Source organism: Scyliorhinus torazame, chromosome 22 (assembly GCF_047496885.1).
Source record: "Scyliorhinus torazame isolate Kashiwa2021f chromosome 22, sScyTor2.1, whole genome shotgun sequence".
Classification (NCBI taxonomy): domain Eukaryota; kingdom Metazoa; phylum Chordata; class Chondrichthyes; order Carcharhiniformes; family Scyliorhinidae; genus Scyliorhinus; species Scyliorhinus torazame.
This window is the reverse complement of record NC_092728.1, coordinates 96,539,669-96,565,885: the sequence shown is the minus strand read 5'-3', so window position 1 is coordinate 96,565,885 and position 26,217 is coordinate 96,539,669. Positions and strand designations below refer to the sequence as shown.

The following is a 26,217-nucleotide window of genomic DNA, read 5'->3' as shown; positions in this document are numbered from 1 at the left end:
CCGGCAATGACTAGTACTTTGATATGGTATTTTGTATCTCAAAATGCTCCCTCCTGATTAAATCTTGACATAGTCTCTATGGTCATAATTGACCATGAAGTGTGAAAGTAAAAATTCTCCCCTCATAAACTTTTACTTTTAGTAAAAGGATTTAAGATACTGCAGTTTGTGGGGCATTTTCAGTGGTACTCTGTTTGGTGCCTTGAATACTAGAATTAAATTGGATTTGTAGATTGTTGTGGAGATACCTCGGGTCATTCAAAAACAGGGAAAGTTGTATTTCTCTGTGTTCACAACATAAATAGAAGCAGAGTAGGCAATCGGCCTCGAGTACCCTCACTATTCATTTGGATCAAATCTGATCATCCTCCTCTCCAATTTCCGATATCCCTCTATTTCCATAGAGAGGCCAAAGGCCTATCAGTCTCCGGCTTGGATGTACTCTGAGACTGTGCATCCACAGCCCGCAGTGGAGAATTCCTCCCTTGGGTGAAGAAATTTCTTCTCATCTCAATCCTAGATGGCCAATTCCTTATCCTGTCGCTACGACCCTCTAGTTTTACCTCTCCCAACAAGGGGGACCAGCCTTTCAGCATCTGTGCTGTCGAGTCCTCCAAGAATCAATCCGGTCGCCTCTTGAAACACGAGCGACTGTATGCCCATTCTACACAATCTCAACCTCCTATTTAGGCAATGTTTGTTTTCAAATAACCCATATGTTAAGCAAGTACTGTGCATGTTTAAATAATGGTTACATTCTTTTAATGCAATCACTGTTTGACCTTGTATGTAACTGCTGTAGCATAATTTTACATTTGTTTTTGCCGACTAAATTGACATAGAAAAGAAGTATTGTCATAAAATTATAATTCTGGTGTAATAGTCAGGCACGGGCCAGGATTTTGCTTTCACACTTTTTACTCTACATCAGTGCAGCTAGAATTCTTTCCACTGGAAAACATTTTGCAATCTCAATTATTGGGTGAATAATCTCTCATGATATTTTCCTCCTTTACTGTTGGTGCTGACACTGGGATTGGATGTAGTTTTCTTGCTGAGTATTCAGCAGAGCTTTATCCAAGGTACCAAAGTGTATGTGGGTGGAAATGGTGAGCATTGCCAGGTCATAGCTGCAGTGTCCAATTCAGTCCATTCTGGTGTCCAGTGCGGAGATATTTCAGCAAGCAAATGCAAGATCCCCTTAATTTTTCTTCCCTCCTTTCGAGCACTAGACACACCTAAGTTGGCATCTTAGCTGATCCAGCATTGACCAAGCTCGAATGTCATTGAATTGGAACAAATTTCTCAAAAGTTCAAATTCATAAGCCACTTTAGCTTTGCAGCCATTCTGCCTGTACCGCATGTATTTAACAGTAACAGGCTGATAATTACATTGGTATGGCTGGATACCTTTTTTTATCATAGAATTTACAGTGCACTTTGTCCCTTTGCATCTTCTGATGGCGGGATTTCCCTTCCTTGGATTTTACTAACATAATAAACGGATCCTGAGATTTGGAGACAGGCCACCACATAAACCAGAGCAGTTTTATTGCGTTAATGCAAAGGGGAGGCTCAAGTCATGAGTTTAATTCACAAACTATGCAGGGTTTTAAAAAAAGAACTTTCGATGCCCTGAATTGCCTCCCAGACAAATTGAGGGGAATTTTTTTACTTCTACAGATTTTGGTCATTTATTTTCAAGCACTCCAGCAGATATGTCATGGAATGTTTCACCTGGGGTGGAGCAGAGAGAGATGTGGAAACACTGCCGGTGGCATGCCTGTAGAGTTCAAGGTCTTGTATGATTTCTTACCAGAACTTTGTATGATAGAAAATGATCCAGACTTAACCATTCTGCAATACTTCAGGGAACTAGTGATTGAATAGCAGACTGCATATTAATAATACCTGGAATAATGGACGCAATAGGAGTAGGATGAATGTATGCTAGTCCCTGGAGGGCCAGGCTGGTTGCAGATGTATTAGAATTGGGAGACTTCCCAGAACTGAGTGCAGTTAACGTGTGTATTTATTGCGAGAAAGGTGTCAGCTGTGGCCCTGTTCTTAGTTGCCATCTCTTAGCTTTGCCCTCCTGCAACTAGCTTCCTTGGACACAAGCAAGTTGGTATGCCTCAAAAGGGTGAGTGTGCCCCCCATGTGGGAAAATAATTGATCCAAATTTGCTCAGGAACTTGGTTAGAAAACTTTTGAACTTTTTTAAATAATATATTTTTTATTCTCCCTTTTTACATTTTCTCCCAAATTTATACCCAACAATAATCAGTAACGAATGCAATGTCAACCCCATATCAATAACAACGATCCCATCCTCCCACCAAACCCCAGACATTGGCCCGCATGTTAACATAAACAAATTACAAAAAGGAATCCGGAATCACCTATAGTCACTATTAACACATACAGTCCCCCTCCCCCAACCCCCCATATGTTCTGTCTGATCCAATTCTTGAAAGTGCATAATGAATAATGCCCATGAATTGTCGAACCCCTCCATCCTTCCCCTCAGTTTAAATTTGACCTTTTCAAGCGTTATGAATTCCAGCAGGTCCCCCCGCCAGACTAGGGCACAGGATGAAGAGGTTGCTCTCCACCCTAACTGGATCCGCCTTCGGGCAATCAGCGACGCAAAGACTACAACATCTGCCTCCGCACCCGTTTCCAAGCCGGCTGGTCCGACACCCCGAACATGGCCTCCCGAGGGCCCGGGTCCAGTTTCACGTGCACCACTTTAGAGATTACCCTAAACACCTCCTTGCAGTAATCCTCCAGCTTTGGACAGGACCAAAACATATGAACGTGGTTTGCGGGTTCTCCCCGCAACGTTCACATACATCTTCTACTCCCTCTAAAGAGCTGGCTCATCCTTGCCCTTGTAAGGTGCGCTCTAATTTTTTTTTTTGTAAGGTGCGCTCGATGCACCACCTTCAGCTGTATCAGCCCCAACCTCGCATCCAAGGTTCACCCTCCGGAGCACCTCACACCAGAACCCCTCCTCCATACCCTCTCCCAACTCTTCCTCACACTTTGCCTTGATCCCTTCTAGCGGCGACTTCTCCTCCAAAATAACCCTAAACCGCCGATACTAGCCCCTTCTCCAGTCCCCCTGTCGTCAGCACCTCCTCCAGCAATGTGGAAACCGACTCTACTGGGAAGCTCTGTATCTCCTTTCTGGCAAAGACTCGAATCTGCATGTATCTAAATATTTCCCCTTGCTCCAGCCCCTACTTCGCTCCCAGCTTCTTCAATCCCCCAAAACGACCCCCAAGAAATAAATCTTTTAGTGTCCTAATTCCTTTCTCCTTCCATCCGAAAACTTTTGAACTTGATGTGTTTCTGAGTGAATCAAAGGAAGAAATTTTCTTGCCTTTGCTGCACTAGTATTGGCAAAGTGGACATTCTAAAAAGTAGCTCTATCCCCTTTTAATCTGTGTAGTAGCTAAATGATGGTAGTTCTTGCGTGGGTGCAATTCTGGCATAATGTTTTCTGAACTGTGTCCTACCAGTGCTTTAACCCCAATGTAACAGCAAACATGACCACTTTTCTCCTGGTCTTGAGACAATGCTGAATGAAAGGTTGATGTTGAGGCAGCTAATGTCTTTGACGGGATGTAGAGTTGCTGGTTGGACCAGCATTTGTTGCCCATTCCTCATTGCCCTTGTACAATGTGTTTGCTCGACCATTCCAGAGGGAAGTTACGAGTCAAGCACACTGTTGTGGGTCTGGAATCACGTGTAGGCCTGACCGGGTAAGGATGGCAGACTTTCTTAAAGGACATTGCTGAACCAGTTGGATTTTTACAGCCATTACTGAGACTGGCTTTATATTCCAGATTTTTTTGACTTTCATGTAAATCTCACCAGCTACCACGGTGGAATTTGAACCCGTGTCCTCCGAACCCTTGACCTCTGGATAACCAGTCCAGTGACATTACCACAACAACACCTCTGGTCAACTCCATACTGCTCAAACTCATTGGGTAGGATTCTGGTGAGAGCGATCCAAAGCAGGTCTGAGGCAGGAATGCACAATCATGCAGAGGAAAAGTCAAATCTCATTCATGCGGATGACAGAATAAAACCTTTTGGACTGATTCAGAATCCAGTTCACTTGACAAGCTAAAGAAATTGCTGCTGTTGGACACATGGTCTATAGTAAAGGGATAGTTAGCTTCAATATTTTCTTTGTACTTACCGGATCAAGACAGAATAAATCTACCTCGTGATCTTCCTAGAATATTGCAAACAGTAGATATGAGTGACATCAGGGCCATAATCCCCTTTGGGATTGAGATGATAGCTACAAATAGTTGTGTATTTAATGATTCCATTCCAAACTCCTTTGGGTTGTTACAGTCTAAAAATGTGCATGGTGTATATATTGTATATACTGATGTTATTTCCCCATAACTATTCTTTCTTAAAAGGATCACATTGCGATCACAACTCCTTTGGCATGGATGCATTTTCCTTATCTAGAATATATTGACTTTTATCTGGGGAAATGTCTATTACTCATTGAAACCAAAATAATTTGAAGCTTCTCTACATCCGCTCTGCAATATGTATTATGACAAATGTTTTCTTAATGGCTTGGTGTCCTTATCTAATAAGGAAAATTAGTTTTAATATCTAGGTTGAGTAGATGGGAACGGTTAGTGTATCCATTATATTTAATAATACGCAGGTGGAGGGCATAATTGGGATTTCGCTTGAGCACATATAGATTCTTGCCAAAGCTGTGGTGTGGTTGAGTTAGGAAGTGTATGTTTGTAATGCTTCACTCTGCAAACAAATGTAAGACTGAGTAAGGATTGGTGGTTCTAGTACAATCTATCAACTGTCTTGGCAGAAGCAGTTTGAGCTCCACATCATCTTTGTTGGAATTGTGTATGGGCTTGGGTCACTGAACCAGACTAAAAAGTCTCTGGGGGCACACAGCCTATGAATGCTTCTGTCAAGTGTTTGAGTATGAGTTACTGGAGGTGCCAGTGGAACTGTGCCCTCCCAGCAAGTTGCCACCTTCGACAGAGGAGGGCAAAAGCTTTCTGAGCAAATGTTATTATGATTTATGACAAATCACAAAGCCATTAATGGTTATAAGGTGTAATCTGACCTCTATTTTGGTTATGGCTGTAACCCTGAAGTTTTACTCTTGTTGTTTATGATGCTTTGACTTTTTTTCAACTGTTTGCCTTGTTTACATTTTTGGGTGATCGATCTTGCCGTGTGTGACATGCTGGTACTATGGTCAAATGTTTTCCTTTTTAGCTTTTAACAGCCCACGTCCTGGTCAGGTATTAAAGGAGCCAGAGTGCTTTAACACTCTTCCAGCTTCAAGCTTTTTCCTCATTCAAATGACCTTGAAATTAAGGTGGGAGGAATCATTGGCAATGTGGCATTGACAAATCTTCACATTAGAAATTTAGCTTGAGTGTTTTGGTTTGGTTCAGTAAGACAAATATTGGGTATGTTAGAAGATTTAAAGCAATGTATGAATGTCCTTTATAGGATATGGTTATTGCTGCCCTGCCCATATCTCTCTCTCAGTTTCAGCTTTCTTTTAGCGAGACGGATGATAAACTGGTTAACGTGGTATGTTATTTAATCACCTTAATTAAAGATTCTTGTCTGCTTGCCTGCGGTCGGGGCGACTGGGGCATTGAAGATGAAATGATAGTTTAATCCTTCACACTGTTCCTCAGTTGCTATTCTAACCGTAAGTCATATATGCAATTGAATGGTGTTTATAATACTAAGTGAAGGTCCTCAAGGTGTCTGTTTTTAAAATATCAGAGCTTGCTGGAGATGGCTGTTAACCTGAACTCTAGCAGTATATTAGGAGAGCTTACTTGAGCTGGTGGGATCACGCTGACTAAAGACAAGTATCCATCCCGGTTCCTGCATTGGTCCTGTGTATACCGGTGAAGAATTCTTGGACATTAAGTCATCAGGAATAGACCCAAGACCAGGAATGATGGTGAGCCTGGTTAGTTTCATGGCAAATGACAGAAAGTGACAATTTGGTGGATTTTGATGTTGTGCCTGTTAAAGTGGGAATGTTTCGGAACCATTTTTATCATTTTTGGATAGTTCACTTTTGATCATCAGGATTATTGGCTTTCCCACATTCAAGTTTTCTGCTTGATAGTAATGAAAGTACTATCACACATTTGTAATTATTTGCAGCTTGAAGAGGAAATTGCTCCACTTCTATTGCTGTACAGAAGTGTCAAACATTTGTGTATCTTCACACATTTGCATCGGCAACCCTGCTCCATTCAATGCTTTATTTTTCATAAACCACCACTTCCTTCTACAAGCACGTGACGGGTCGGTCTATCCTTGTGGGAAATTGTTTATTGAAATAAACTTCAATATTTTCATCATCTTGAAAACTTCAAAACTGATCCAGGGAAACTTTTTTCACTTTCCTTGGTTCAAATACCAGGAAACCAAAATAGAAATTGGGGAGTGAGGATTGAGAGAAGCAACCAGGCAGAATGTTGAAGTTTGCGGTGAAAATTGATTCTAATGGCAAGGGGTATATTCTGGAGAAAATATGGAAAAAATTAAATAGGGTTGATGCTGTCAGACATTGGCTTTTGGCCTTGAAATGTTCCCAATCCTACAGACTTTCGCTTGCTGAACAATTGCCCATTGAGATGTTAATTTTTACCTAGGTACAGGTCCAGGTGAGAGATGCTTGCTATTGTTTTTCTGCCATTTAGCAATGAGACAACATTGTCCCAAACTGGCGTGGCAGATTGTAATTTGAGATTTATTGATAAATGCTTAACTGCCGATCATTTCCACTTCTTTGTCAAAGTGGAAGATGGCTGTTCATTGAGGGTACATTTAAAGTTTTCATAAAGCTTTTACATAAAGCTGAATGTTGGATTGTGTAGATTTCCTCCTTCAGAATATCATTTTTGAAGTTTGCGTCACTTCTGTTATGTAGCTGTCTAACGCAGTGCAGCAAATACTGTACAGTATGGTGCGCCATTTGCAAAGATATTTTTGGAATCGCAGGTTGGTGGCTGATCGTACAGCTGCTGCACCCTGTGTAGTTTTGTTTTGGCGGATTTTCCTTCCATGGTGGCATTTGTTTTTTCACATGTGACTCATTTTAGTCCAGTTGATCATCTCTCATCCTTCCTCCATTCCCAATGAAGGAGAGTTTTCCCAAAGCTCTGTTATCTGGACCCTCTCCCAGACCACCTGGTGCTTGGTCATTCCCACATACCTCACTCGCTGGATCGCGGTCAGCCAGTGTTTGAAACTTTGAATTCCTGATGGGCTTTAAATCCCTCCAATGCCTTGATCATTCCTATCTGTAACCTCTGCCCACTCTAATGCCCCCCTTGCTGAATGTGTCCTTTCTGACTTTGGCTTCTTGTGCATTTCCACCCTCCCTTCACACTGGCACTCATGCAAAGGGCAGTGGACATCTGGAATTCACTTTCTCAACCTCTTCAGCTTGGTTAATTAAAAATATTGAAACAGATTAATGGGTAAGGGTATTTAAGATTGCGGAAACAAGGTAGTAAATAGAGTTGAGACGCAGTTCTGATTGAATGGTGGGCAGGTTTGAGAAGCTCAGTGACATTTTCCTCTTCCTGTATTCCATTGGTGATCAGGTCCTGCTCTTAAACACCTCTCCTCTCTTACAAAACACCAGTTAAAAATCATCCCCATGACCAAACTTTGAATCTTTGTTTTGGCTTGCCTTCCTTCCATATAACCCTTGTGAACTTTGGAGGTTGCTATGTTAAAGTTGAAACAAGCCCAAGTTGTTATTGACACCAATTCTGTTCTCAATCTTTTGCTTCACACTGCATATCTTTGGGAAGGTATTGTATCAAAAGTGCTATGTTTCTAATACACCCTGTTTTGAGAACCCATGTATGCAATTTTGGAACTCCATATTTATGAACTCCAGATCAAGGCTGTGATATAATTTGAAAATATGGAGAGAAATGTTATTATGTTCAAACTGTCTGAAAATATTTTTTGATAAGTGAAAGATATAAAGTTTATTATCTGCTAGTTTTATTTTTGTTTATTCAGTTTGTCTCCGGTTGGTACTTGGGAGTTACAAGTTTGGGAGTTAGATCCTGCATATCAGGGTCAGGTCATGTTCCAAGTTGAAACTCCAGTGCATTCCTGATGAATGCTTCATTGTCCGAATGCCGTTTCCCAGATGGGACATGAACCGTGCTCATTTTGATGGTTCTGATGAACATTAAAGATCCCATGACACTATTTGAAGACTAGCATATCACGTGCGAATCAAACATTCCCCACCCAACCAATATGGTTGGTTGATTGTTGTGGGAGATGAATTGAAATGAAAATCGCTTATTGTCACAAGTAGGCTTCAAATGAAGTTACTGTGAAAAGCCCCTAGTCGCCACATTCCGCCGTCTGTTCGGGGAGGCTGGTACGAGATTATGTCCAAGATGGCTATTTATCTATCTAAGACACAACATGGGATGAAGGGCTTTCCCATTTCAGCGTGATGGGAAGTCTGTTTGGTAGAACTGGCATAGATAGAGGATTGGCTGACTGGCAGAAGGCAGAGAGTGGGGATAAAGGAGTCTTTTTTAGGATGGTAGGCGGTGACTAGTGGTGTGCCTTGGGTCGGTGCTGGGACCACAACTTTTCACAATACATTAATGATCTGGAAGAAGGAACTGAAGGCACTGTTGCTAAGTTTGCAGATGGTACAAAGATCTGTAGAGTGACAGGTAGTATTGAGGAAGCAGGCGGGCTGCAGAAGAACTTGGACAGGCTAGGAGAGTGGGCAAAAAGGTGGCAGATGGAATACATTGTGGAAAATGGAAGCATAGACTATTTTCTAAATGGGGAGATGCTTAGGAAATCAGAAGCACATGCGGACTTGGGAGTCCTTGTTCACGATTCTCTTAAGGTTAACGTGCAGGTTCAGTCGGCAGTTAGGAAGGCAAATGCGATGTTAGCATTCATGTCGAGAGGGCTAGAATACAAGACCAGGGATGAACTTCTGAGGCTATATATGGCTCTCGTCAGACATCATTTGGAGTATTGTGAGCAATTTTGGCCTCGTATCTAACAAAGGATGTGCTGGCCTTGGAAAGGGTTCAAAGGAGGTTCACAAGAATGATTCCTGGAATGAAGAGCTTGTCGTATGAGGAACGGTTGAGGACTCTGGGTCTGTACTCGCTGGAGTTCAGAAGGATGAGGGGGGATCTTATTGAAACTTGCAGGATACTGCGAGGCCTGGATAGAGTGGACGTGGAGAGGATGTTTCCACTTGTAGGAAAAACTAGGAGCGGAGGACACAATCTGAGACTAAAGGGACGATCCTTTAAATCAGAGATGAGGAGGAATTTCTTCAGCCAGAGGGTGGTGAATCTGTGGAACTCTTTGCCGCAGAAGGCTGTGGAGGCCAAATCAGTGTCTTTAAGACAGAGATAGATAGGTTTTTGATCAACATGGGGATCAGGGGTTATGGGGAGAAGGCAGGCGAATGGGGATGAGAAAAATATCAACTATGATTGAATGGTGGAGCAGACTCGATGGGCCGAGTGGCCTAATTCTGCTCCTATGTCTTATGGTCTATAAATGGTTTTCAGTACCTGGTGGAATAGCAGTAATAGTTTATAATGGGAATGCAGATGGTTGGATGAAGAGTACACAAACCTTAGGTTTCAGGGCAAGAACCATAGGTTTCTGAAACTTTCATATTAAGGGCTTTATTGTATTCTTGTGTTCCTTGTCCCTTAAGGTTTTGGAATGCTTCAGTTTTAATAACCGTTTCTTTTTAGGCTTGATCCTATTCTGATTTTAGATAACAGTGTAGAGCACTATAAAAGAATGGGAGAGGAGGGGGAAGGAAATTGTTTGGGGTCAAAATTTAAGTGTAGCAGGAAGAAAAAAATAGAGACCGTGGTAGTAATATTCAAAAATGAATGAGACGTGATCTGGATCTTCTGTGTGCTGTGCAGCAGAATGTGAGAGGCAGATCTGTAGAGATTGATTTATCACGATAAGCTTTTGAATTTAATTGGTGACAAGTAACTAGAGGGAGCTTAGTGCTTACCTGCTCAGTGAGAGCGGTCAGAGCTAAGCTGCAGTTCTCTCTTGCCTGCCACTCCGCTGTCTTTATAGAACATGGCAGGAAAGAAGCAGCTCCACACCTATCCTCTTGGGGAGTTTGGATGGGGAGTAGTTGAACTTTTTACGATGTGTGCTTTCTGATTTGATACATCTCTGACCATTGGATCGTTTGACTGATTTTTCAAACAGGTGGGTAGTTCTACAAGAGCAGATCAGAGCAAATGAGAACAAGTGACATTTTCTTCAATAGCATCAGGTGTCCTTTTGTGAAAGAATACCCCTGATCTCGTGCCTTAATTCTAGTGTAGTTTCGTCACTTTTGCTGCAGGTCAATCATTTTGTTGGCTTCTTGCCTGCTGCCTAGTACATCTTCTATAATTCTATGCTGGATCAGTTGTAACACTGGCTAAGAATTGCACTTTCAAAATGCCAACCCAGCAATATTTCTATTCATATATGGTGAATGAGTTGAATCTGTGCTACCAGTCTTGTTGCCTGCCCCTGCCAGCTCCAGCCACTTGCAGTGAATTAGTTCACCCTATCCCTTCACCCATTTTCTACGATTAAAACCCAAGGTGAACAAAACTCCACCTGAATGAGTGATCCAACCCCTCCAAATTGTTGTAGTTAAGCTCTTCACAGTTTGTGTTGGCTTCTTTTTCTCCCCTCTCAAACATGAGCTCACAAATGGCAAGAAAAAACTTTAAACACAATGTGCACAAATAGTTTGTTTACCTAACTTTGAGCATTGCCCAATTTGGAAAGTAACAGAACTTCTGCTTATATTTATATCTGTCACGTGCCTTGTAAGCTGATATCTTCTTAACGTAGCCCTATCACTCACCAGGATGCCACACTCCTGTTTATTGCTACAGCCTACCAGTAACGAGTGGAGCAGATAGCACGTTGTGCTTGCTGCACAGGGTTGTTCAGAGGCGTTTGCGAGAAATGTTCCTACTCATCTAACACAGTTTGTGTTTTGAAGTTGGGCATTCGAGGTAGGTTATAAAGCAATCGGTTCTAATGGGTTATTTAGAGTTAGTTTTATGTGGTCACTAATGAGACCATATATAATGCCTGCCTGTTGAACAGCTGATTTGTATTTTGCATACTGTTTTGATATATTTTGGTAAGTAACGTTTGCTTTAACAATTTAACTTCAAGTTAAAATTGTTTATAATAGCTCAGCCATCTGTGAATTAATGAAGGATAATGGATATGGATAAATTTAGGCTTAAAGTGCCTGTTGGATATTGTGATTTACATTGTTTAATTTTTTTCAAAGATTACTTGTATTGGATATTCACTGAGGCAACGTTCTGTTTAGAGCAGCACATGCTGAAATTTTGTCAACATTTATACATTTTGTATTATGACCAGGGAAGTGGCTTGTGGTGGAAAGTGATTTATTATCACAGGTTCACGCTGGAGCTGCCTCTTTGACCATCTTCAGGCTATTGTTTTGCAAAACAGGTACTCGGATAGCAGCTCACTTGCGTTTTGGGGACTTGTCATAGGATGCCACATCATTTTAGCTGGTTACAACTATGCAAATAGTATAAGAGTATAAATATAACAAAGAGAAATGTGCGCCGATTTAATATAGATTGATCTGTGGATTTGGAAAGATTGTTGCTTCAATGAGTGAATCCTGAATCAGTGCCGAAATCTGTTGGTATCATTGACGAGAGATGTGCAATTGAATGGCATCATTGGTTTCAACTTTGTTTTTCGCCCCTGAAAAATTAGAAACAGGCTCTCTGGAGAGATGTTAGGAAAGGGTGGTAGAAGTTTCGGGTTCTCCTCGATTGCTGTTACTAATGCTAACAATTTTAAAACTGAGGTTGATGGATTTTTGTTAATCATGCCGTTGCCCCATATATGGTATATGGGGCAAAGGAATGTGTAGTTAAGTCACAAATCAGTCATAATCTAATTGAATGGTGGAACAGAGGCCAGAGCCTAAATAGCCGCCTCCTGTTCCAATGACCTGCGAAGGACTTTATGCAGTTTGGGGCAGGTGGAGGACTATGTGCAGAAAAGCCCCAGGCTTCATTGGAACCCTGGCATACTGTGGAGAGATTTCCTGGTGATTTTAGCTGCATCAGAATGGTTCCCAATGCTTTTAGAACCACTCTGTACATTTTGTTTTAAATGTCCTTGGTATGAAAGGACATTTAAGCCCCCGAAGGGCTTTTTGGGGGTGGTGGTGGTGGGTGGTGGTGGTGGTGGTGGTGGTTGGGGGGGGGGGGGGGGGGGGGGGCATATGCTATTTACATGCTCTTGTGTGGAAATATGCCCTGCTAAAACTTGTGGAAAACACTAGTCCTATGGCATACTGTTTGAAAATGCAAATTTAATATTTGTAGGGATTGTTACAGGTACAGAGAAACCTTCATTCTCTATTTGGCACTGAGCTGTCAGGATATGACTGACCATTTTAAATCTTCCTAAATGAGATTAGTTGCTTCATTTCCAGGGTCACCTTACTATCAGCATTTCCGTGAGTCACACAGTTGGTATGAGTATTTAGCTCAGTGACTGGAAACTTAGAAGAAACCCTGGTTGCCCTTAACGAAAAATAAAGTAGTCCCTAATAGTTGGAGTGAGCAGTTGTGATGGCGCACCCAAATTGTGATCATTTTCATATGTAAGTTTATCATGGAGAAAATACTGTTCTTCCTGAATGCAATGACCTTTATTCCAGGGAACAGGCCATATCATTTTTGCTGATCGAATGTCTGAAAATTGTTGTGATTTGTGGGATAACCTGCAAGGTGGGTCGTAGTCACTTCAGGCTCCTGTGCCAATTTCAGTGCCCCTGTTGAAAGTGAAAATTGCTTATTGTCGCAAGTAGGCTTCAAATGAAGTTACTGTGAAAAGCCCCTAGTCGCCACATTCCCGGCGCCTGTTCGGGGAGGCTGGTACGGGAATTGTTTGTGGTGTCATCAGCTCTCTTAACATTAGGAATTAAGAAGTTTGGTTCCCTGGGTGTCCAATAGACTACCATCTAATTTACATTCATCAATTTCCATAATCGAAAAGCAAAGTACTACAGATGCTGGAAATCTGAAATAAAAACAACATTTTGGAAATATGCTGCCTGTCGGGAGAGAGGTTTTATTTCAATAGCCATAAATAGTGCGATTGAGATTAGATGAGAATCTATGGCATAGAAATTGAATCTGGTGTGAATTCTGTTTTGTATGGTGTAGTCCGAGTAAGATTCGAAGCAGCACGTTTATTGAGTGAGTGTAGGAGTGGAGAATACTAATCCACCTAGGTTTCATCTTATTCCCTGCCTACATACAGCTCTTTGAGCATTGTCCAATCTGGGGTATATTGATATTTAACCCTGCCTCCATTGGGGCTGTAAGTCGTGGCTCAGTGGCAGCAGAATCACCTCTGCCAAAGGTTACGGGTTGAAAGTCGTACTCCCTGAAGCACATAATCTAGGCCGACATTCCAGTGAGCTGTTGGAATTGTCGCCCTTTCAATGAGACTTTTAAGCTGAGGCCCTGTCTGCCTCCTCAGGTGAACGTCCAAGATACCATGGCATTATTTCAAAGATAAGCAGGCGAGTTCTTCCAGGTGTGCTGTCCAATGTTTTTCCTTCAACCAACATTTAAAGATAACGAAAATGAAATGAAAATCGCTTATTGGCACAAGTAGGCTTAAGACCATAAGACATAGGAGTGGAAGTAAGGCCATTCAGCCCATCGAGTCCACTCCACCATTCAATCATGGCTGATTTCAACTCCATTTACCCGCCCTCTCTCCATAGCCCTTAATTCCTCGAGAAATCAAGAATTTATCAACTTCTGTCTTAAGACACTCAACATCCCGGCCTCCACCGCCCTCTGTGGCAATGAATTCCACAGACCCACCACGCTCTGGCTGAAGAAATTTCTCCTCATCTCTGTTCGAAAGTGACTCCCTTTTATTCTAAGGCTGTGCCCCCGGGTCCTAGTCTCCCCTGCTAATGGAAACAACTTCCCTACGTCCACCCTATCTAAGCCGTTCATTATCTTGTAAGTTTCTATTAGATCTCCCCTCAATCTCCTAAACTCCAATTAATATAATCCCAGGATCCTCAGACGTTCATCGTATGTTAGGCCTACCATTCCTGGGAACATCCGTGTGAATCTCCGCTGGACCCGCTCCAGTGCCAGTATGTCTTTCCTGAGGTGTGGGGCCCAAAATTGCTCACAGTATTCTAAATGGGGCCTAACTAATGCTTTATAAAGCTTCAGAAGTATACCCCTGCTTTTATATTCCAAGCCTCTTGAGATAAATGACAACATTGCATTTGCTTTCTTAATTACGGACTCAACCTGCAAGTTTACCTTTAGAGAATCCTGGACTAGGACTCCCAAGTCCCTTTGCACTTCAGCATTATGAATTTTGTCACCGTGTAGAAAATAGTCCATGCCTCTATTCTTTTTTCCAAAGTGCAAGACCTCGCACTTGCCCACGTTGAATTTCATCAGCCATTTCTTGGACCACTCTCCTAAACTGTCTAAATCTTTCTGCAGCCTCCCCACCTCCTCCATACTATCTGCCCCTCCACCTATCTTTGTATCATCGGCAAACTTAGCCAGAATGCCCCCAGTCCCGTCATCTAGATCGCTAATATATAAAGAGAACAGCTGTGGCCCCAACACTGAACCCTGCAGGACACCACTCGTCACCGGTTGCCATTACGAAAAAGAACCTTTTATCCCAACTCTCTGCCTTCTGCCTGGTTTCAAATGAAGTTACTGTGAAAAGCCCCTAGTCGCCACATTCTGGCGCCTGTTCGGGGAGGCTGGTATGGGAATCGAACCGTGCTGCTAGCCTGCCTTGGTCTGCTTTAAAAGCCAGTGATTTAGCCCAGTGTGCTAAACCAGCCCCGAGATAATCATTTATCACAGATAATCATTTATCACAGATAATCATTTACTACATTGCAGTTGGTGGTACCTTGCTGTTTGCAAATTGACTGCCACACTTACCACAAAACCAATGTTTTAAGTGTTTTTCTATGGCTATAAAATGCATTGGACATCCTGAGGTTTTTGAGGGCTCCATAGAAATGCAAGACCTCCTTTTTTATCACTGTGTCTCTGTCCCAACACCAAGCCTGACTCGAGTTTTCTAAGCTTTAGCAATGGAAAGACTAAAATTGCCGTTTCTCCCAGGCGAGTTTTTGCAACCTTGTCTCCGGTCTACCCTTTGGTGTCCTGTTTGACAGTGAGCTGAGTTGTCAATCCATTGCAAGACTATCTATGTCCATTTTCTCAATACTTGCCTGCTGTTAATTCTTTATACTACTACTGCCTAAATGCAAGATACTGCTTGTAGTGTCACCAGGATGGAGATATTGCACTTTTATGGTGTGCTATGGTAATTGCCGTAAGTTTGTTTATATTTGTTACTATTCTTTTATGTTTTGTTCTTCAATAAGTACATTAGGTCATTTCAAAGACACATGGTGGTTACCTGCCAGCTACGTCCATCCTGTAGGGTGCATCTGTGGAACAATGAGTGTTTAATGTGCTAATATTTGGATAGTGTCAGCTATGGCTCAGTTGTTAGCAATCTTGTTTGAATGGGCTAGGATGTGGGTTCACATAGGGTTGAGTACAAAATCTAAGCTGGCACTACCAGTGCGTTGCTGAGGAACTATTGCACTGTTGGATACTCAGATAAGATGTCAATTAGAGGTCCCATCTGCCCCCTTGAGTGGGCATAATAGATGGTGGCACTACTTCAGAGAAGAGCTGGGGAGTTCTCTCCATCTTCGAAGGCAATTTGAGGTATAACTTAGGCTATATTGCATCAATTTAGCAGTCATTCTGACGGTTATCAGGAGTGTCAGTGACGGTGTAGCAAACTGCTGTGTAAGTGGCTAATGTTTCCAAGTTGTGTTTTATGATGTGTTGGGAGCAACAGAACTGCACTTATTTTTGATATTCTGAGAAGAGTAATAACGCCTGTGACTTGTAAATCTGCAGTTACGTTTGCATGACTTGCTGCTCAATAAATCTGACCAAAAATTTATAGTCTAAGGCACAGTCTGTTTATTTCAGCGCTCTGAAGTTGAAGAGGTCATGTTACGTTTTGTGTATCCTGTAAGCCAGAATACAGCGATCAGGATCCTCTTCCTCTGCTATATTTAGGTAGCTATTCAGTGAACAGGGTAAGCGACACAAATTAAACATAGACTATAAACCCATAAGCAGCAGGCAGAACGAGATGGACCTGTAGTGATATGCAGATTAAAATTAAACACAACAAGCAGGTTAGACCTGGCCTTGACAGAAAGAAACTCTGAACTAAATCTTTGGATTTCATCTTTGCCTATAAGACTTCAGTGTCACAATTTCTGTCAAATGATCTTGTCTGCTGTTCATTATAGAAGTTCTGTGGAGTCCATTGGAAATGGTGATATCTTCCAATTGAGCAATTCTCTTTTCTGCAGTCTTCAAAATACACTGTTTACTTCCTGCAAGTAAGGGCAGCACGGTGGTGCAGTGGTTAGCATTGCTGCCTCACGACGCCGAGGTCCCAGGTTCGATCCCGGCCCTGGGTCACTGTCTGTGTGGAGTTTGCACGTTCGCCCCGTGTCTGCGTGGGTCTCATCCCCACAACCTAACGATGTGCAGGGTAGGTGGATTGGCCACGCTAAATTGCCCCTTAATTGGAAAAAATGAATCGGGTATTCTAAATTTATAAAAATAAAACTTCCTGCAAGTTCAGTGGCTTGGTCAGGTTATTCTGTAATGTATGGAAGGATAAATGTAGTTTGAGGTCCTCTGGAAAATTTACATTTTAAAAAAAATTGCTTTTTTTTCATTCATTGGAATAGTTATATACCAATATCTGTAATATTGATTTTTGAAATGTATTCATGGGAAGTGGGCATCACTGGCTAGGTTATCATTTATTGTCCATCCCACTTACACTTGAGGGTGGGAGTGAGCTGCCTTCTTGAACTGCTGCAGTCCATTTGGTATAGGTATACCCACAGTGCTGTTAGGGAGGGAGTTCCAGGATTTTGACCCAGTGGTAGTGAAGGGCGATATATTTTCAAGTCAGCATGGTGTGTGGCTTGGAGGTCAACTTGCAGATGTGTTTCCATGTGTCTGCTGCCTTTGTCCTTCTATAGCAACGATCATGAGTTTGGATGGTGCTGTCAGAAGAGACATGGTGAGTTGCTGCAATCCATTTTGTACATAGTGTCCACTGCTGGTGGTGGAGGGAGTGAACCTTTAATGTGGTGTGTAGGGTGTCAATCAAGCAGACTGCTTTGTATTGTCTGGTGTTGTTGGAGCTGCACTCACCCACCAAGTGGAGTGTATTCCATCACTTTCCTGACTTGTTCCTTGTAGATGTGGACATGCATTTGGGAGCCAGGACAGGTGTGACTGGCTGCAGTCTTTCCAGCCTCTGATCTACTCTTGTAGCCACAGTAGCTCTTCCAATTATGTTTCTAGTTAATAGGAACCCCGGGAGGTTTTGACTTCCAATTTTGTTAGGGCTTCTTGATACCACACTTTGTCAAATGCTGCCTCGGTGTTGAGGGCAGTCACTCACCTCACTTCAGAATTCCGTTTTCCCCCCCCTCCCATGTTTGGACCAAGGCTGTAATGAGGTTTGGAGCTGAGAGACCTTGGGGGAACCCAAATTGAGCATCTGTGAGAAGGTTATTGCGAAGTGTTGCTTTATTGTACTGTCAACACCATTCATCACTTTTCTGATTGTGAGTAGACTGGGGCAGCAATTGACTGGATTGGATATGTCCAAGTTTTTGTGTATAGGATACAGTTGTGCAAGTTTCCACATTGTCAGGTAGATGCCAGTGTTATAACTCTGCTGGTTGGCGAAGATGAACGTGAGGTCAGGTGTAATGCCTGGATCTGGTATGTCTCTCTTGTGGGGGGACCATGAATTGGATTCAATTTGAATTGTTTTTTGGAGCAGGCAAGGAGCTGGATTAGGGGTTTGTCACTGTCCACACTCTTGAGCTCTGGCTTTGTAACTCTGATAAAGATATAGCTCTGCTGGAATAGCTTGGCTAGTGGTACAGTTAGTTGTGGAGCACAAGTCTTCAGTACTATTGCTGGGATACTGACAAGATCCCGATACAGTGTGCTCAGCCACTTCTTGATGTCAAATGAAGTGAATCATTGGCTGATAACAGCTGAAATGCTGGGGATCTCAGGAGGAGGTCGAAATGGATCATCTACTCTGCATTTCTGGTGGCTGTTACTTCAACCTTGTTTATTATTTGCATTGACGTGCTGGGCTGATTTATCGACCTCTCCTTCTGATTAGTTATTTAACTGTCTGCTGCCATTCAAGACTGAATATGGCAGGATTGCATAGCTTGGATCTGACCTGTTGGTTGTTGGATCACTTACCTCTATCAATCCATGCTGCTTTTGCTGTTTAGCATGCATGCAGTCGTGTGCTGCAGCTTCACCAAGTTTTGATCTAATTTTTGGGTGCGCCTGGTACTGCTCCTGGCATACTCAACTGCACCCCCCATTAATAACCGTCTTTAAGGTCTCGGCAAAGCTCAGTGTGAGTCTTCAAAGAGAGTGGAAAATACTAAACTATAAAGAGCATTTGATCAATTTCCACAAGTTCAAATTATTCCTCAGTTATGGTAAGCTCAGGGGTCAAGATGCTCACATTAGGAACAGAAACAGAAAATTCTGGACAATCTCAGCAGGTCTGACAGCATCTATGGAGGGAGAACAAAACTAATGTTTTGAGTCTGGATGACTCTAGCTTTGGCAGAGGGTTAAAAAACTTTTGGGGGTGTGGTGGTGGTGAGATGATCTCTCCATAACACTGGGTGTTATGGTGGAACATCCACTGAAGGTTGGCAGGTACAGCAGGCGGTGAGGACCACTAACGGCATGCTGGTCTTTATAGCGAGAGGATTTGAGTATAGGAGTAGGAATGTCTTGCTGCAGTTATACAGGGCCTTGGTGAGGCCACACCTTGAGTATTGTGTGCAGTTTTGGTCTCCTAATGTGAGGAAGGACGTTCTTGCTTTTGAGGGTGTCCAGCGAAGGTTCATCAGACTAATTCCCGGGATGGCAGGACTGACATATGAAGAAAGACTGGATCGGAAGAATGATGGGGGGGATCTCGTAGAAACAAGGGGTTTGGAGAGAAAGCGGGAGTGGGATACTGAATTTACATGATCGGCCATGACCCTAAGGATAAGAGGCTAATCATTTGGGATTGAAATGCGGAGAAATCCTTTATCTCGGGGTTGCATATCTTGGGAACGCACTACCCCAGAGGTTGTGGACGTGCCTTTATTGAATATACTTAAGGCCGAAATAGACAATTTTTTGGTGTCTCAGGGAATTAGGAGATTTGGGGAGCAAATGAGAAAGTGGGGCTGAGGCCAAAGATGAGTTGTGGTTGTATTAATATTGGCGAAGACTTGAGGGACTGACATGGTCTATTCTTATCTCATGTTCTTGTATTCAAATATTTCCAGAGCCCAAAACTGGTTATTTGAGAACAGTAAGAGCATCAGGTTCTGTGTAACATTTTGTTTTTTTATACTTGCCAGTTTGGAGCTGTCACTTCCTCTGTTTCGCTTTGTTGCTGTTGAGTTTTTGTGTTCTCAGCCTCCCAAACTCAGCAGGATTCGGCTTTAAAATGCTCCTGCACATGAGTAGTTATCAAAAACTCGAGCAAGCTGCTGCTAGGATTGCATCAGCTGATGATCAAACTATTGTACGAGACCAGTGGTGTTTCTTCAATAGTTGGCAGAGTTCACTTTTAACTGTGCTATGTAATGCTTTCTCTGGGTGGAGTGAGAATGCAGGTAGTGCTTACATAACGGCATTGATTTGACTTTGCACTGAGCTTCGCTACAAGAAAATGTATCGTCACACAATGAAATTGCTTCTCCATCTATTTGGCAATGTGTTGTTTCCTTGGATAATTACAAAACCGGTCTTTCCCCAGGTTTACCACTGCGGTTGTTAGGATTTCAGTGGTGTATAAGTGGGATCAGTGGAAGAAAGAGCTTGTATTTATATTTTGTCCTTAGAATGTCCTTAAGTGCTTTGCAAACAGTGAGTTTCTTTTGAAGTCACTGTTTTGTACGCAGTCATGGCAGCCAATTTGTGCACAGTAAGCTCCCATAAACAGCCAACGAATGCATGACCAGAAAGTCCGTATTTTTGGTGGCGATGTTTAGAGGCCACGCCACCGGAGAACTCCAGGTTCTTTGAATTGTGTCTCATTTTAACATATCCAACCAACTTTGATAATGCTGCACTCCATCAGTACTGCCTTGAACTGTCATTCTGGACTATGTGTTAGGTTTTGACGGTGGGGTTTGCCATAACCGTCTGTCTCTGACAAGAACGCTACCCAGTGTGTCAAGGTGAAACTTTTAATGCATTCATTTACTCAGCAGTACAATTAGAGATTTTGATTTTCAAACTTGGGTTGCACCTAAAGTGTAGTTTGAGCTGTATAATAGTTTGGCTGAAGGTCTGTCAATGATGAATCAAGAATATATACTATTACAATGTACATTTAATAGAAAAGATTTGCATTTAAACGGTGTCTTAACACATTTGAAGTGTTCCAAAGCAGTTCACAAAGCTAGTTACATTAAAATGCCACTATTATGTAAGCAAATTTGACAGCTGTGTTGTGCAAATTGAGATTCCACAAACAAATACTACGAACGACCGCTTAATCTGGTTTTGTTTGGAATTGATTGTCGCAAGCTACTTTTTCTCCCCCCCCCCCCCCCCCCTCAAACCACCACTATTGTTGCCTGGGCAGTATTTCAGGGATCTCTTTACTGACTGAAAGTGAGTTGGGTCCTTTTTTTTTAGCTGCATTTAATCTGTTTTCTGCTAACTCTTGAAGGTAGTGAGGGATGGTTAATAATTGGCAACAGCACCCAATGTCATGAGCATTTTTTTAAAACACCAAATCAATCACTTGAAAAGCTTTAAATTGTTGTAACTGTTAAGATCATTTTTTTATACGAGTGTATTTTATTTTGCCGTGGCTCTTCAAACAGTACAGAATTGAAGGTGAATGAATGTGGCTTTGTATGTGATTGTCAATCTGGATCACTGTTGGATTTCTGTATTGGTTGCGATCATAAAATGGCCTGCAAATTAGTGAAATTAAAAATATAACTTGTAACTTTTTGGGTGGTAAGAATTCAGTAAATAGTTTTCTATATTCTCCTCCAGTGATTCAGTCAGTAAAACTTGTGTGACTGAGCCTTGAAGACCAGGAACAGGTCCTGTTCTTCATGTTGATTTGGGTCATTTTAGCCAGGGTAGCAGTAAAAACACGCCAAGTGACTGGAAAATCAGCCAGATGCTCCTGCCTCCTGGGAAGTGTATGTGTGTATGCCTCATGAGGGCTGGTGTGGACGCAGTTGTAATGTGCCACCCTCCAATATGATCATTGCCCAGGCTGGCATGGATTCATGAGTGGAATATAATGCCTCTGCGGTGGGGAAGGTGGGATGTAAAGAGATGAGCGAAGGCTACAGGGAACAAGTTAAGTACGTGATCAATCAGCTTGGTGAATGTCTTTCGGCCAGTGTATTCTGGACGTGCAGCCAGATATGAATCAGTGTTCACAAACACAATGGCAAAAGATCTCCTTTCACTAATTTATCAGACAGAGGTTCAAATTCTATCTGTTCAGCCAAATCTGGTTGGCATTCAGGAATCAGTGTCCCTCCATGTTTGCATAATGTTTTTACTTTGCCAGTAACAGACCAATGCTTGTACTTGCATAGCCTAATAAAATCTCTCAAAATGATTGTCCTGGAACCAACTGCAACAGATATATTCAGCGTTTATTATATGGATGGTGGATGGAATGTTTTCTCTTCAAGTATTCTCTTAGAATTCTAAATTCTCCAGCATATTTCTAGTCATAAGAAAAATATTTTTTTTGTATTGTAAAAGACGCTTAGATGTCAACATGCTCCCTTTTTATAGAAATTTAATCTGAAAAGTTTTCTCTCCATATTGCCTTCTGCCCCGAGTCCACCGTGGCTAGCACTGTGGCTTCACAGCGCCAGGGTCTTGGGTTCGATTCCCTGCTTGGCCACTGTCTGTGCGGAGTTTGCACGTTCTCCCCGTGCCTGCGTGGGTTTCCTCTGGGTGCTCCGGTTTCCTCCCACAGTCCAAAGATGTGCAGGTTAGGTGGAATGGCCATGCTAAATTGCCCTTAGTGTCCAAAAAGATTAGATGGAGTTATTGGGTTATGGGGATAGGGTGGAAGTAAGGGCTTTGTGGGTCGGTGCAGACTCAATGGGCCGAATGGCCTCCTGCACTGCACTGTATGTTCTATGATCTCCACCCCTTTTCTGCCCGATCCAGTGCAGTTATATTTTCACACTTCTGATTATACCGTTTCCTTAATAGTCCACTGCCGGTTTAACTTCAATTTTGTGAAATCCTGCACTTGATTTGCACCAGTAGTACTAGCTAAATAATCTCTGACCCGATTAATATAGCGCGATGGTGTCCATCATAACCATGCATTAGTACCAGCAAAATTATCAGTTACTCGTGATTTTCCATTGAACTCTTTGACCATGCAGTGCACTCGGCAGAGTTTGAGCTCCCCATGCACACACATTCAAAGCTGCAGAGGCCTGCTGCATATTCTGACTGTCAATATCGCCTGCGCTATATTTCCACCCACCCCTCAAAGAAAACTCAGCCTCTGTTTAAAAAGAAGTAATCTTTTATTGCTCGTTATTTTTGTCAAGCACTGGACCTTGCTGCCTGAGGCCATTCCATTTGGAAATGCCCATGAGGCTTGTCAGGTGCTTGTCATATTTTGCCTCAGAATTGCATTTGTAATTTCTGATTAATGTTTAGTGTAATGTATGCAGCAAATGTCAAAATAATGGTACCTGGAATCTTGCAACATTTGTACTAATTTGTTACCAACTGTACCAGTTTTGGAGGATGAAAAATGAGGAAAGCACACCATTACTTTGTGTCATTAGGCAATGTCTTGTAGAACTCTGCAGCCCACGTTCAGTCTTGTTTTTCCACTGCTATCTTTGCCAATTGTTGCTAGTTCACCATCTCGTAGCTGATCAACTTTAAAATTCTTATCCGTGCCTGTAGATCTTTCCCAGGCCTCAGTCCTCAGTAGCTGATCCACTGTGTTCCTCTCTATTTGTACTTTTGCCAATGATGGTGAAAGCTTCAACATGTTATGCAACCCCCTCCCTAAACACCTTGCTTCACCTACCCCTCAAATTTCAACAGTCTTGTACACATTTCTCTTCAGTCATCTTCTCCAATTCCACTCTTGCTCCAGGAACTTGTCTCTGACTGTTGAATCTTGCTGTAGCAGAGGGGGTCTTTATGTTGAAGTTGCACTACCCTGAATGATGCCAACTTGTATGAAAGTCGAACTTCATTTATGCAGTGAAATATTCCAATGTAAAGGGTTTTAAATGTCGCTCTTGGTTTTAAAATGCTGTTTTTTTCCCCCCTCCCCTTTTCTCTGTTGAAGATTGCTGCTAAAATAGATGCTGGATCACATCTGAACAATTCCACTCCTGTGGTAGATCCTGCAGTTTATGGCTATGGGACTCAGAAACGGACACTCGATGACGGGGGTAAGCCATTGTGTTGCTGATGACATTTCTTAAATGTAACTGCTTGTTTTTAGAGGCCCTTTGTACTCTGTTTGCAAAATCTTTGCTGGCTAGTTGGGGGAACAAAGTAATGGCAGAAAAACTGAAGGCATACTTTGGTTTTGTCTTCACAAAAGAGAGCACAAATAACCTCCCAGAGGGAACCAAGGGTCCAGTGAGACGACAGAACTGAAGGAAATCAGTATTAACAAGAAAATGGCGCTGGGGAAATTAATGGGGCTAAAGGCTGACCAATCACCAGAGCCTAATAATCTGCAGAGTGTTAAAGGGAGTGGCCCTGGAAATATTGGATGCATTGGTGGTCATCTTCCAAAATTCCGTAAACTCCTACAGACGGAAGGGTGGCAAATGTAACCCCACTATTTAATAAGGGAGGGAGACAAAAAAAAGGCAGAATTACAGACCAGTTAGCCTGTCTTCGGTAGTGGGGAAGATGTTCGAGTCTGTTATAACAGAACATTTGGAAAGCATTAACGGGATTGGTCAAAGCCAGCACGCATTTATGAAAGGCAAATGATGCTTAACAAATCTACTGGAGTTTTTTGAGGATGGGATTAGTAGTGTAGATGAGGCAGAACCTGTGGATGTGGTGTATTTGGACTTTTGGAAGGCTTTTGATAAGGTCGCTCCTAAGAGGTTAGTTGGCAGAATTAAAGCACATGGGTGTGAGGTAATATGTTGGCAATAGTTGGTTGACAGACAGGAAGAAATTGGTCTTTTTCAGAGTGGCAGGCAGTGATTAGGGGAGTACCACAGGGTTCAGTGCTTGGTCCCAGCTGTTCATGATGACCTGGATGAGTGAACCAAATGTAACATTTCCATGTTTTCTGACGACTCCAAACTGGACAGAAGCGAGGGGGATGTAAGGAGGCTTCAAGATGAGTAGACCAGTTGGGTGAGTAGGCAAGCACACAGCAGATGCAATACAACGTGGCTAAATGTGAAGTTATGCACTTTGGTGTTAAATCAGAAAAGAAGAGTATTATTTAAATGGTGATTATTGGGACGTGTGGGTGGACAAAGAGATCTGGGTGTCCTTGTACACCAGTCAATGAAAATGGAGGGGCAGGTGCAGCAAACTATTCCGATGGCATGTCGGTCTTCATTGCAGGAGGATTCATGTTCAGAAGCAGAGCTGAATTACTGCTGTTCCTCAGGGCCTTGGTGAGACCACACCTGGGGTGTTGTGTGCAGTTTTGGCCTCCCTACCTAAGAAAGGATATACTTGCCACAAAGAGAGTGCAGTGGGTGTCCCTTAGGTTAATAACAGGGTTGGCGGGAGTCCTATGAGGAGAGATTGGTTCGACTGGGCCTGTATTCATTAGCGTTTAGAAGGATGAGAGCGGCTCTGATTGAAATGTATAAACTTCTAACAGGACTGGGCAGACTCTATACAGAGAGGATGTTTTCCCTGTTTAGGGGGTCTAGAACCGGGGATATAGGCTCAGGATATGGACATTTAGGACTGAGATGAGGAACATTTCCTCACTCAAAGGGTAGTGAACACGTGAAACTCTGCCGCACAATGCAATGGATGCCAAGTTAATATATTTGAGAAAGAGATAGATTATTATTTAGATTTTAATGGTATAATGAGGTATGGCGAGAAAGCGGGAATATGGCATGAGATAGAGGATCAGCAGTGATCACATTGAATGGCGGAGCAGGCTCGAAGGATCAAACAGTCTACTTTCTCTAGATTCTGTGTTCTCAGAACAAGATTGTCACGAAACACGATCTATAGTGCACTAGTTTTCACCTGTGATTCTTTAAAAAAAAATTTAGTGTACCCAATTAATTTTTTCCAATTAAGGGGCAATTTAGCGTAGCCAATCCACCTAACCTGCACATCTTTGGGCTGTGGGGATGAAACCCACGCAAACACGGGGAGAATGTACAAACTCTACACGGACAGTGACCTAGAGCCGGGATCGAACCTGGGACCTCGGTGCCGTGAGGCAGCAATGTTAACCACTGCGCCACCGTGCTGCCCTTTCGCCTGTGATTCTTAATGGGCAGGTGCAAATCTCAAGCTTCTATGAGGTTACTGCAAAGGAGGCCAGGTACTACCTGTAATGGTGTAACTTAGACCAGGCTTAACAATTGTATGCTGTTTAACTGCAGGCTTGAGACTTCTGAGCAGGCAAATCACATACTGGTCAGCTCAGTTGTCATTAATGAACAAAGGACAGTAAGATGGTACTCTTTTTAATCCATGCCCTAGAATCCCAGAAAAGCTATTTTGCCATTCCATTCGAACATATTTTCACAAAAGGAACTTGGTCAAGGGGAGGTGTTTGGCAGTGGAATCAATACCATCAGTGATGTTGATTACCTTTTCCTGTGCATTGTGCTCTGCTCTGAATTTGATGGTCGGCACTTGTATACTTGACCTCCACTTACCAATG

General features: G+C 42.5%; 1 protein-coding gene across 6 annotated transcripts in view; it reads left to right on the top strand.

Annotated features, from left to right (window-relative positions):
- fubp3 (far upstream element (FUSE) binding protein 3) overlaps positions 1–26,217 on the top strand; it is a 109,279-nt gene that overhangs the window by 7,005 nt on the left and 76,057 nt on the right. For 5 of the 6 annotated variants that reach the window (XM_072488671.1, XM_072488675.1, XM_072488673.1 and 2 more), the window contains exon 2: positions 23,665–23,770. In XM_072488671.1, the coding sequence (XP_072344772.1) occupies positions 23,665–23,770 (106 nt within the window). Of the gene's footprint in view, positions 1–11,100; positions 11,121–23,664; positions 23,771–26,217 lie in introns of those variants that run through there. The other variant, XM_072488676.1, reaches the window with a different exon arrangement.